General features: G+C 39.6%; 1 protein-coding gene across 7 annotated transcripts in view; it reads right to left on the bottom strand.

Moving 5' to 3' along the window:
• Window positions 1-13,368, bottom strand: part of LOC122979333 (teneurin-3-like) — a 370,351-nt gene that overhangs the window by 69,186 nt on the left and 287,797 nt on the right. For all 7 annotated transcript variants that reach the window (XM_044346691.1, XM_044346690.1, XM_044346688.1 and 4 more), the window contains 7 exons: window positions 12,243-12,373; window positions 11,999-12,087; window positions 8,242-8,361; window positions 5,863-5,995; window positions 5,360-5,488; window positions 1,225-1,356; window positions 928-1,063 (listed from right to left, as the gene is read on the bottom strand). In XM_044346691.1, coding sequence (XP_044202626.1) covers window positions 928-1,063; window positions 1,225-1,356; window positions 5,360-5,488; window positions 5,863-5,995; window positions 8,242-8,361; window positions 11,999-12,087; window positions 12,243-12,373 — 870 coding nt within the window. The remainder of the gene's footprint in view (window positions 1-927; window positions 1,064-1,224; window positions 1,357-5,359; window positions 5,489-5,862; window positions 5,996-8,241; window positions 8,362-11,998; window positions 12,088-12,242; window positions 12,374-13,368) is intronic.

Here is a 13,368-nt window from a genome sequence, read left to right as displayed (position 1 = left end):
AGTTGCCGCCATACAGATATAGAATGAAACATATGTCCCAGGGTAATGTTATTCTTCTTTGGGTGAAATGCAAAAAAGAAAAGATCCTGTAAACAAATGAGTGCACTCAAACTCTGCTTTCTGGTAGGATTTAAACATTTGCTACCTTCAAATGAAACTTGTGTTTGTGTTTTTGACATTTAAAGTCAAGTATGCTTGGCACACTGTTGCTAGGCAAATGTCGAATGAATTCAACCTCTACACGTGTCTCAGCTCTGATTTTAACAGGTGCCAGACATGCACTCCAAATTATAAGTCATGAACACCAGTTTCATAAGTGTTGCAAAGCATAGTAGTAAATCTCCTTTATGTTCCACCCCTTAAGCTGGTCTACCATAAGTAATAACTCACTGAGGAGTGTGTCTGCTCGACATGTCCCTCATAAAGGTGTCAGAGGGGTTAGCATGCTTATTATGTCCAAACCATTTTCCTGTCAAAGCCTTTTTGCAAAATCTATTTGAACTTAGCTGTATTTGTCTGCAGCTTAATGTATGTTCAGGGGAAGTCAGCATTGCAGTATTGCACTTACTGTGCACTTTATATTGTCTACTATTGTATACTGTGATGCTCAGCACAGACTAGGAATTATTTTGTGTTGAATTGGTGCAATTCATTTGTTATATATTAATTTTACCATATTGTAATTGATTTCCAATGATTCCTAGAATATCTTGTTACTTCCAGCCATGGGTTAAAGACAGGCAAACAGTTACAGTGATTCAGTTAAAATGATGATTCAGATGTTTTCTCCTATTCACTGCTGACTTCTTGTTGCTTCTAGACTTTGGAAAAGCCTCACACAAAATCTAGAGAGAGGCCAAACTAGTGCACATTTGAAAAAAAAAAAAGTTATTTTCTGTTTAGCTTTGCTATTAGATGCAAACTCACCAACTGCCTCAGATAGTCCATAGACGCGTTGGCCATATGCATCTGTCTTGTCCCAGATGAAGGTGTAGGATAGATTTGGTTGGGCAGGAAACCATTTCTGGAAGAGGCGACCAACCACTGCAACCATCAGGTGAACCTGGAGAAACAGAACAAAGGTCACAAAACGGTAGTTCGACTGTTATGTGTTGGACTGATATATGTGACCGAAGCAGCTGATAGTCAGTATTCTATATGGTATACAGTATCTACAAATATCTTCACGCCACAGCATCCTTACAAATATATGACGGATCTCACCTTCATCAGGTTGAAAGGTATTGATGACTGTGTCATGGTGACTTTGAGGACTGGTTTATATCCAGCAGCTCTGGAGCTCAAGTAGATCAGGTTTAGATCACTGCCTGGTATTGAGGTTTCTTCTTGTAAAACCTGCAGATAGATAAAATCACACAGACAACACGTCAGGACTTAACACTATTTCACCACTCGGATGGTTATCTCAGGCCTTGTATATATAGGGAACGGACTGCTGCTTAGCATACATTGTCATATGGCCCCTAGCAGTGAGAATACTCAAAGGAGAGAAAAACAATACAGAACATGTTCCAACTCAGTACATCAAAATTCAATGTGGTAGAGCTGGGTGATATAGTTCAAAATAATGTCTTAATAATTTTAAGCTTTGATGAAATGACTTTATAACATTTTAAAATTTAGACTCACCCACTTTAATAAAGAGCTTCAGATTTAACAGACCAGTGTAAGCATTCCATCATTGAACTTAAAGATTTTCTTTATCTTGTTTGAAACAAAATAGAAGTAAAATTTATGATTTATTTTATGAAAATAATACAATATGAACTTTAAAATATGATCAGGATCTGACTGGCACTAGCCTCCAACAACATAATTAAAAATACACTGTGAATACAGGAGTTGCCTATTAGCAATTGTTTGGCCACAGGTGGCAGTTCCTCCAGACCAGGACAAAAAAAAAAGTATTAAGGAAATAAAAGCATCAAAGGTGTGTGTCCTGGTAACTCTGTGGAAATAAACCAGATGGTAATGGAGTCTGGCTGCACTTGAAACAAATAATGTCTCTAATGAGTGCACCTCACCTGGGCTACATCTTTGAAGTCATGTTAAAGTACATATTTTATCGGGTGCACTTGCAGGTAAAGGACAAGCAGAAGGACTGCTTTGATTTAGATCATAACACACATACACACGGAGACACTGCATATTGACACCTCCTTGACCTTTTGATACCCATGGTGAGACATCATCTTTTCCTTCCAAATGTGCCACTTTGCTCACCGTTCACTGTCAAGTGACATGTCATCCTCTCTGCTCTTTGATGTCTGTGCTTGTTAAAGAGAAATGATGACTGAAGGGATTCCTGTGCAGATGTATGCATGAGTGTGTTTTATCTATTCAACTGTATGAATTGTATGTGTGTGTCTTTATCTATCACAATGTGTGTTGATGCATATGTCCTTGTGTTGAACCTGACTGTGGTGAGCCAGACTACATCACAGCTCTGTCAGTAGGCAGCCATAAAAAGCAAAGGACACGCAACATGTGTCAACATCACTGCTGGTGTGGAGGCACTGAGTGTCAACAGTGGGATGGCACTGAGTTGTAGGAGGAGTGTGAGGGCAGCAGCATGACAGCAGAGTAGCAAAGTCAAGAGAGAGAAGAAGGAAGACATTTCATCTTTAAACTTCATCAAGGATAAGAGGTTGTCTGAAATTTAAAGGGGAATTCTGGTTTATTGAAACTTTGTTCTTATTATTGTAGCTTTGGACGTTGTTTCTATTGGTTATGATATCAGTGTACTCACCAAATGCTGATATTTGGTAACAGAGCAACATTGCTACAACAAGTCAGATGTCCGAAATTAGAGCAGTCGGACAGACAGGTTGTAAAGAAGTCAATCAGATTCTCTCAACCACTTTGTTTGGAGGTAATAATTGAATTATTTTGCATATAAATTTGTCTAACGGCTTGTCTACACAGGAGCTGTTTCAGCCACGTTTTTATTTTTGGTGTCTGACGGTATACAGCTGTCTACACAGCACATTTTACTCACACTTTCTATACTTCAAATCCAGTAAGTACAGTGATTGTGTGTTGGGCTCTGAGCACTGCCAAAACACAAGTGTCCTGCACCACAGTACTGCGCATGAATGCCTTCTGTGTAGACGCAGAAGGCTCTGCTAATGAGCAACAAAAATTATGGATTTTTCAAGTTTCAAGTGTTTTCCTCTATGTTGTTTGCATGCTTTCTCTGCATTTGTGTTGAGTTTTTTTTTAAAGATCATAGACATAAAAATACTCTGCTTGGAACAATAAAGTGTGTCTGATATGGTTTTTACACACACACACAAACACACACACACACACGCACTTTCAGCAGATGAATGTGAAAACAACCTTCTAGTATGAAAGTCTGCACATACATCATTCTGCACAGTGAAGCTCAAACATCCAACTGTAGGAACAAAGAGAAAAACATATTTTTGAGTGGAGGGGGACTTTAGTCCTCTCTGTTTGAAGGTTTGGTTGTGTCATTGATGAATTGGCTGGAGAAAAAATGTGCATATTTGCAAAAAGACATTTCCATATACATCCCCACATTTGGTTTGAGGTAGAACAACTCCGAACAAAATGGCCAGAACCTGAGAGGAGGAGGAGTACGTTCTGTGAAGAACCTCCAAAAAAAAGAAGGTGTGAGATCTCCAGGGAGGAGAGGAAGGAGCATGAGAATGGCAGGACAGAGCTGAAAAATAAAAAAATAGAAGAAAAAAGGTCCTTAGGGAATGATCCATTTCGACTGTTCCGGTGTTATATTTTTCAACTGCACTATTGCCTTTTCATTAGCTGGGCATTTAGTGTTCATTACAGATCCATTACATCCCCTTTAAGACTGCCCTTTTCACTGCCCTCCTCTCTAATGGACTCAGCTCCACCAAAAGCTAAGTAGTGGCTTTCCATTCGCTTGCTTTTGATCTGCACTCAGGCACACACACACACACACACACACACACACACACACACTATGCCTCACACACGCTTCACGCATGCTTTCCTTCGTGCACACACTCTCTCTGCCTTTATCGCAGATAGACAGGCACATACACACACGCTTGTCAAATAAAAAATAATTATGGAGCGCTAGTTCAGGGTTGTGAAAATATAAAAACACACATGGAGTTCTGTCATCTGTTTCATTTCCTCTGTGGATGGGTTAACACAACGTGACGACAAAGAACCACACACACACACACACACACCTCTGATTCTCTTTGTATTCTACTCTCTCGGTCTCTCTTGCACGCACACATTCAGTACACTTCTTTTTTCCTCTCCTTCTTTCCCTCTCTCTTACATACAACACACATATACACACACACACACATACCATACAAAGATAACACAGTGTAATGTGTATGCAATTACAACATTCCTCCATGATGAGCCTCAGTTGCCCGCCAAGAGAAACGTGCTATTAGGCTTATAGGCAATTAGAGACAGGACACAGGGTGGGGCTCTGTGTGTGTGTGTGTGTCGTGTGTCTTGTGTATGAGTGTGTGCATATACCACTAGTTTCTTATAAAAACAACTTCTCCAGAGCCACAATTCTTCAGCTGTGGTAACTGTGTGTGTATGTGTGTGTGTGTGTGTGTGCACGTTAGTAAGTGTTATTATAAGTGTGTGTGTTTGTCTCCGTCTCTGTTTGTCTGTCCTGGACCAAGCCTGATAAATGTGTTAGTTTTTAGCTTTACAGAGTGTTACAATTCATAAACCTCAAGAGTGTTCATGTGAGTGTTATAAACAGAGTTAAAGTTTTGGAAACTATTTTTTTACTGGCACTTCCAAACATTTTCCAGAAACTTTGCTCTGTAACTGTAAAAACAGTTCTCTCTTACTGATTCATGCAACCATGGAGTTTAGAGCTTCATTTCTAAAGTGACATTATTGACATTGCTCATTTACTTATTATGCCAATTGTAGCTTTCAGCTTGTGAAAATCATATGTGCTATAAATATGGCTTATTACTTTTAGGTTTAAAAATTTTTGAGGGTGCGGGAATTTGTTTGTTTGTTTTATCTTTTTTTTTTAATCAATATTAAAAAAATGAATGAAGGCGGGTGTCGCGTGCAGTTCCTGTGCAGAACCTGTGACAATGGCTACACTTTAAGTTACAAGTCGTTAATTTCCTGTGGTGGAGAAGGCCTTATCACATTTTTCCTCTTTCACATTCTTGTCAGGATGTGAATGCTTCTGAAACAGCATGTTAAAACATCATGGGCAATTGTCAAGGTGGACCACACTGACAGGCTCCGACCAGATTTTTACTATCTGTGTAGCACTGATCCCATACATCCATCTGAATGTATAAAAGGCTACCTATGTACTAATCATTACCTGTGTTTCAGGTATGATGGGGCCATCCTCAGGTGAACATCTGTAAAACGTAGACAGAGGAGAAGCAACGATGACAGGACTGGGTCTGATGAAACCACTCAGGTCACAGCTGGGAATGTCATTCTCCTCCTGAAACAGCCAAACATAACATGCGCGAGTTAATGTTTTCCTTCACCGAGTCATCAGTTCACTGACTATGAAACAATGAGTTCATCAGTCCTATATTACAGTAAGTCAGCAAGGGTGTCAGTCAGTCAGATAGTGTATACATCATGAAACAGATTAGAACACAGCTAGGAGTGTCATCCTGCATGCTCTACATGGTAATCAATTAATGATGTCGATTAACAAACAAATTCTCCAATTGTTGTCACTCAGCTGAAAGACAAAAATCTACAATGAAAGCGTCACTGAAACACTTAAAACCGCATTTCCTGTCAGTCTGTGTTTCTATCTGCCAGTCATCAGTCGCTGACACTGTGAAGAGCAGTGACACGGCTCACCTTCTTCATGACCAGTGTGTCCATCACATAGAAGACGTTCCATGGCACCCACACGGTTCTGTACTGGGTGAGGAACGGAGCACGCTCAAAACTCAATGTAAGGGATGCTCCACCATTGGCCAGCAGATCAAACCTGCAGCACAGAAACACAATTAAACATAAATATGTAAGTAGTAGAAACTGAACTGAACAGTTTTCTTAATTAAAACTTTTTTTGACTGAGCTGTGTTAACCCTAAAACTGTTGAAGCATGAAAGAGGGGATTTGCCCTCAAGAGCTGTTAAGAGAACTGACACTTAAATGTTGAACTGTGAAGTTTTAACTGGCTCAAATTCTTCGAGTGTGTCTGTGAATTTACACGCATTTCCTTATGAGTGTAATAATGCATATCATTACATGTCCACATGTTTGTCTGTCTTTTGTTTTCTGTGTCCCTGTGTGTACAGAAGTGTGTTCTATAGTGATTGATTGAATCCTTGTGAATCCAATGCATTTTAAAAGAGTCTTACGCTTTACACACTCCTACACACTCTCACACCTCTTCAGCTGATGTGCTTGAGATTGAAGATAGAGGCTGAAGTGTATGGGGGGGGGGGGGGGGGGGGGGGTGTGTGATATATATCACACAGGTGTGATATAAATGGTCTCCCTTTGTTGTGTGTGTTTTACGTGTTTCATGCAATTTGTATTTTTTATATACATACATACATACATACATATATGTGTGTGTGTGTGTGTGTGTGTACACACACATTATCTTCAGCCTGATTGTTTTCTGGACTGTTGGATCATGATGAATAAATTTGCTTTTAATGGTTTGTCCACATAATAAATGATATATCTGATTGATCAAGAATCAATTTTTGGGATGGACATTTATTTATGCATTTATGCTAAAAAGTTCATTTTTAGCTGCTCAACAGGAAATAAAAAGCTAAAAGGAGTGAGGCAAGCAACATTCAAAGTAGGACATTTACAGTGCAAGCAATTCATACAAAAGAATGTTAAGCAGACAATCGGCACAAGCAGTTAAACATGACCCAATCAAACCACATTTCATTACAGAGGATAGAGGTGAAACCAGAAGGGACACAATCTGGTAAACACAGACAGGAAGACAAGCAAATGAGGAAAGAAAAAGCATGCATGCAGTGATTAGGTATGATGGTTGCTTTTTAACCAAGTTTTAAGATTATATACAAATGAACAGCAAGACTTGCTATATCATATATTAAATGAAAAGATGCTCCAAAACTGAGAAGGTCTCACTGTAAAATTGGTCAGGCCAAAAGATGTTTTCCTCCTCGGGACAGCAAGGTCCCCTCATATTCTTGGTCTGGTTAATCTGTCCAACATTTTCTGAATTACATTTATGAATTAAATTAGCTTTTAGGTTTAGCATCCAGTGGACACTATACTGTTGTGACTGGAAAGAGTGGTTTCCATGTGTGTATGACAAATCTGACTCTGAGAAGGGACAGTTTTTGCATCATTTGGGTTCAAAGGATTAAATTACTGTTCATCAGTCATTAGACTGAAAGAGGGTCCAGAATCCCATATCTGGGCCGTGGTTTAACTTCACCTGGACTGAACTGGACCTGATATCAACGGTGCGACAAGACATTCAGCAGCACACTGCTGTGTTATGACCCGGCTCTAAGGCCATGACAAATAAAGGGAAATACAAATGGTTGTACTCAAAAATCAATCAATTATATTTATTTTTCAGTAGGTCAGTGGTGTTGGTGAGTGAATGTGTGAATGTGTAATGTTGTATGGTGTAAACTAAAGAGAAGTGAAACACAACCAGACAAACAAAAGAAAACGTGTGGTACAAGGGGGAGAGCCAGCAATGAAGAGAGAGGAAAGGAACGGGGATGGCTGGTCCTATATGCACTCTAGATGGACTGGCCAGGTGCACCCAGTTTCACTAATACAGTCTCCACCTACCTGGACCTGAAGGAAGAAACACACACAAACACAGCAGCCCAGGGCAAGACACAAACCTAAGGACCATGGGGAAGCCAGAGGGCCGTCATGGCTGTTCTTAGGTTTGTCTATTTCATATTTCATATTTCAGTTAATGCCTGCTACAGATGTGCAATCATAACACTGTGAGGGTGCAGTATATCTTGTGTAAAACAGTGTGAAGAATGAGTCTTGGCAGTCTTGGATACATAATCTCTCTTCCAGTTCATCAGTCTTTGGCAGCCCTACAGTAGGTCACATTGATATTACATTTGTCAGGTTAATTCAGTGGATTGAGAGAAGATAACATCTATTTTAAGAATTTTAAATGCAGGGTCAGGTGGGCTAGGATGCAGGGTGCAACCTAAATCTAAAACAAGTTACACATGCTGTGTATAAGTATATACGCACATGCCATCCTTGCGTGTTACAGTGCATCCATGTTCAGGATAGTGGACAAACGTCACATTGACTCCAATCAGAGGTGTTCCGTCAGCTGTCAGCACCTGACCTCGAATTATTGACACCAAGCTGGAGACAGAGAAAGAGAGAGAGAGAGAGAGAGAGAGAGAGAGATGGTGGAGAGAGATTTTTATTAAAGCCATACACCATACAACATTTACATGAGAAATTACTTTATGTTTTCACTGTAATTAATTGAGCAAATTTAGCCCTTAAGGACAGAAAAGACCATTCAATACTACACTCATACACTTCCACACACAGAGACACCCTGGCTTTTCTTATCATCACTATTACTCCTTGTGAGGGGAATTGTGGTGTGCAGTGAGGCATTACTTGAAACAACAACCGTGATAGTAACTGCTGAGCTGTGGGAGTGAGAGTACTGTAATGGGACACTGATGTTACCACAGCACACATCCTTATCACACTCATTTGGATATTTTTTACACTACAGCACTGTTCTCAGGAGTTACATTCAAGTGACATTGGTGAGACTATTCAATGGATTTACTCTTCTTTTATCTTCCTTTTATTTCCTATCTGTATCAATAACTTTTCCTATGGACCTCACTGACTACATCACTTAACTTTTAAAACTGACATAAATCTGACCGATTTTTCAGTCTAACCAGACAAATGACAACAATGGCAGCTGAAGCATGCCTGACTCAGTAAGTTAACATCAAGGCCTCACTGTAAAGCCAGTAAAACCCCACACACAATCACAGTACCCTTTTCAGAAAATGCAAGTCCATTTGTCTTTGCATTTGTGCCTTTTAGGCTCCAAATGAACCTGATCGCACCATCTGGGTGGAGTGGTGTAACTGACGAGATGCAACCTCCCTTGGGATAAATAAGGGGGTACCACAAGGGTCTGTGCTGGGTCCTTTAACTACTCTTCATAAACAATTATATCACTGCAACATAGACTTATAATATCAATTTTTATGTGGATGACACAGTTTTATATGCATTTGGCTTGCAGTCAACTGAAGCTGCATCTAGATAATGTAGATACATCTCATAATCTGCCTTTTATGTTAACTGACAAGACAAATTGTGTTTTATTCTGAAGAACCCATAATTCCAGTTTGTATCTCCCTGCCATGCATACACTTCATAGTCCTGAAATTGAATTTGTCTGATCTCATAAATACCTGGGAATTTGGCATGATAGTCTTCTTTCCTGTATTGAAATAAAGCATGTTTCTGTCTTGAGGACAGGAAAATGATTGTACATTCTACTAACATGTCTGTGTTTGATGACAAAGATTTGCTGTATTCTCATGCTGCTGGCTTTACCTTTACACAACATGATGCATTTTATCACAGTGCTTCGTGTTTCATTACAGGAGATAAATATCCTACACACCACTGTGTATTATATGAAAAACTTTGTTGGTCCTCACTAGCAACAAGAAGGGAACTATATTGTATCATATTATTTATAAATGTCTCCTGCAAAAGCTGCCTCACTATGTCACCTCTCTTGTCAAATTCAAAACCAATGCTCAGCAGAACAGATCTCAGGATTGTTAAACTCTAGTTACTCCTCAGGTAAATACTGAACTTGGGAAGACCACCTTCCATCACTTTGCATTCCTCTGGTTGATTTTAAACTTTTAACCTTGAGTCTATTCAGTGATTGTCTGTGATTGGTCTGATGCTATATGTGCTTTTTTTGTTTTCTTTCTCCCTGCTGTAGGTCTCTCTCACAAAAGAGATCTTGATCCTAATGAGATTACCTGATTACATAAAGGTTACGTACCATATATGAGTTTATGCTGATTAGGTGCAACTTTGGCATGAAATTGCACCTGCTGGTTTACCTTCTGAGACCACCTCTCATCACAAAAATGTACAAAAATGTGTTTGTGCATGCTGAACATTAGTTACATTGATTTTCATTTTTCATCCAGTTAAAACAAAATTCTGTTTTATTACAACTTATTTTGTAGGTTGTCCATCATTTCTACCAGTAATGTTACTTTACTCACAAAAGACATTGTTGAGATTGGGAACACTGCAGCATCGCTAAAAACGTTGAAGTTCCATACTGCCATAGTTGTGTGTGCTATCTACAATAAACCACTTTCCAAAAGTGAAAGTAAAACCAAAAGTGAGCGCACCCAAAATCTTGGTTAATTAATACCTCATTGTTCATAATTTTACTATTCACCTTTGTTTTGTCTTCAAAATCAGTTTAGTTTTAATTTTAGATTTTTTGTTTTGTTTTTTTTTTAGTTTAGTTTTATCAGCTTACACCTTCATTTAACACCTGCCTGACTGAGTGCTTGTATTCCTTGACCTCAGCAATCAACTTGGTGAGTTATTACTGATGGATGTGATGAAAATAAAGGCCAAAACGCACTGAAAGTGATAATTGACGCACCTCATTTGATGCAGGTGAAATGATGCTCCTATGGCGCACAGCAGGCATCAGATTTGAAATGCCAACACCACAGAACCAACACATATGTGTCCTGTTATTCACTGCATTTACTGTTGCATTAGTTGGATGTAATAAATGAACGAAAAGGAGAAATGCAGAGGAGGAGAATGACACTAAGAGTGTCTCTTTCCACAGTAAATCATCTGTTGAGTATTTGACGGTTATTTATTTCTGCTTTATAATGTCACCAGTATGGAAGAAAATAATGTTTTATTTCACTCATTCACTGGCTTTGTTCTCGCTACCGCTCCCTCCTCTCACTCAACCAATGCTGCACTGTCTCTCTTTCTCTCACTTACTGTGTGTGTTGTAGGCTCAAGGGGAAATTAAAAAATATTTCTTTTTTTTTTAAAGTGTAAAACAGCCATTCTTAAATGCCCTTCAACACTCTCCCGCCACACATGTACACGCACACACACACAGACACACAGACACACACAGACTCAATATTGTTTTGAGGTCTAATAAAACATTTTTATTATAAGGTTGCAGCCCCATTCCATTATGGAAATACAGGACATTTTTATTACAGGGTTGTGGCCCTCTGCTCTGAAACATTAAGGCTAGCATAAAAATGGGACAAAAGCAGAAAAATGGCTGAACAGAATTGCTGTCATGTTTCTTCCCTGTTAGTAGCTCTGCCTTTCACTCTTTTTCTCTTTCCCTCTTATCATATTTAATGAATGTTATGTCTGAGGCAGATGTGGGCTAAAATGGACTGTGGCAAGAAAAAATGGCAGACCTTAAGTCCTTGCATTGTGATCTATGTCACACTCCCACATTCATCCAGACAGACCAACCCACCTACATCTGCTCATTTTATGGTAAATAAAAGCTATGAGCTAAGCTATGACCTGCAGGCAGAAATATTATGAATCAAACAATCACCACTATAGAAGGAAAACATGAGTAAGAAAAGAAACACATTACCCATGATCCCACTATGATGAAAAACAACAGTGTTTGTGTAGAAGAACAGGAAGTAATTTTACTCCTTCTTATATCAAATGAAGCCCTGGTGATTTTTTTCTGTGCTGTATAAAGAAAGCCACACAGTCACCCACTGCACTGCAACACTGTGTGCAGGAGCAAAATCCATTAGATGCTTACAACAGACATGTGCTTTCATCTGTTAATGGTCAGTTTGAAAAGCATGATTAAACTCATTTGTTCACAACCTGTTGGACCACTCATGTTGCAGCTCTAATGATGTTGCTGTACAACCAGATTTCAGCACAGAGGCATGCTTACCTTTTATTGAATGGACTGTCTCCAGCGATGACATGAGTGGATTCAGGACCAACTAGGAAGTGGATGCGCTGGTAGAAAGACCTGGCAGCCTACAGGAATATAAATAAATGAAAAATATTGAAAATGAAAGATAGATTAAGACAACATGGCACAGACATACTGCTGCCTCTTGTCACCCTTCCTGGTATCTTTTGCTACTTTGAAAAATGGTACCAGGATGTTATTTCTGATTGGATCTACTTACCTGCTGAGGAGCCAATGAGGACGCAGACTGGCTAAGCACCTCTCCTGGGTCAGGTGACCCTTTGCAGTATAACTGGTTCTGACAAGAGGGCTGCAGACAGCAGTCTGGATCCATACAGTCAGCCAAACCATCTGAAACACACACACACACACACACAAGTTTGCGCAGATATCCAGACACTGCATTGACTTCCATTCATTGTGGACAGCCTAACCCAAATCCTAACCCTAACCCTAACCATAACCAGGACCTCAGAAATGACGTTTTGCTTCATCAGGACTTTGGTCCCCATGAGGACTACTGGTTCTGACAAGGTCGGTGTTTATACCAGAAAGGGTCCCAATGAGGTAACAAAAACACACACACACAAACACACACATGCAAAGTTATAGGTGGATGAAGGGGAGGTGGAGGGATGCAAAGTGGATGAGGATGGATAGAGGGAGGGATGAGGAAGCAACAGAGGGATTAAGAAGCAATGAGGGATGATGAAGGGATTAAGAATAATTAACAATGCAGGGATACAGCGAGCACAAGAATGCAGCAGCAACAAGGATAAAGGGATGAAAAAGAGACAAAGATAGAGGTAGGATAATGAATTGAAGGAGAAAGGAGGAAAAGAGAGGTGCTGTGCTGTCTGAATAAGCTATGTCAAACATAGGCTTCTGAGGTAGGAATGAATAAATAAATAAAGGCAGCGATGGAGAGAAATGATAAGGGGAAAAATGAAGAATGGAGGAACAAAGAAAAAAATGAGAAATGCAGTACAATTATAATGTGAGCAGTATGTCTTTATTAAATGCTGCCAAGAAGGATAAAGACAGAGTTAAGGAGAGAGGAAGGAGGATAGAGGGTTGCAAAAAAAAAGATGAGGAGCAGAGATGGAATGAAGGAAAAAGAAGGATTAGGAAGGCAGGGATAGAGTGACGGACAAAGAGCAAGAGAGAGGGAGGAGTGGAGTGGAGACATAGATGGAAGGATAGGAGGATAGAAGGAGGTATGTAAGGTAATAAAATCTGGGCTGCCATTTGTCTCTGTTAGTTTATAAAAGCCAGTTGTACATCTGGTGAGCAGGCACCAGGGACTGCCATTAAACACACACACACACACACACACACATTGACTG

Source organism: Thunnus albacares, chromosome 3, assembly GCF_914725855.1.
Source record: "Thunnus albacares chromosome 3, fThuAlb1.1, whole genome shotgun sequence".
Taxonomy (NCBI): Eukaryota; Metazoa; Chordata; class Actinopteri; order Scombriformes; family Scombridae; genus Thunnus; species Thunnus albacares.
Note: the sequence above shows the minus strand (reverse complement) of the source record. Positions and strands in the feature narration are given on the sequence as shown.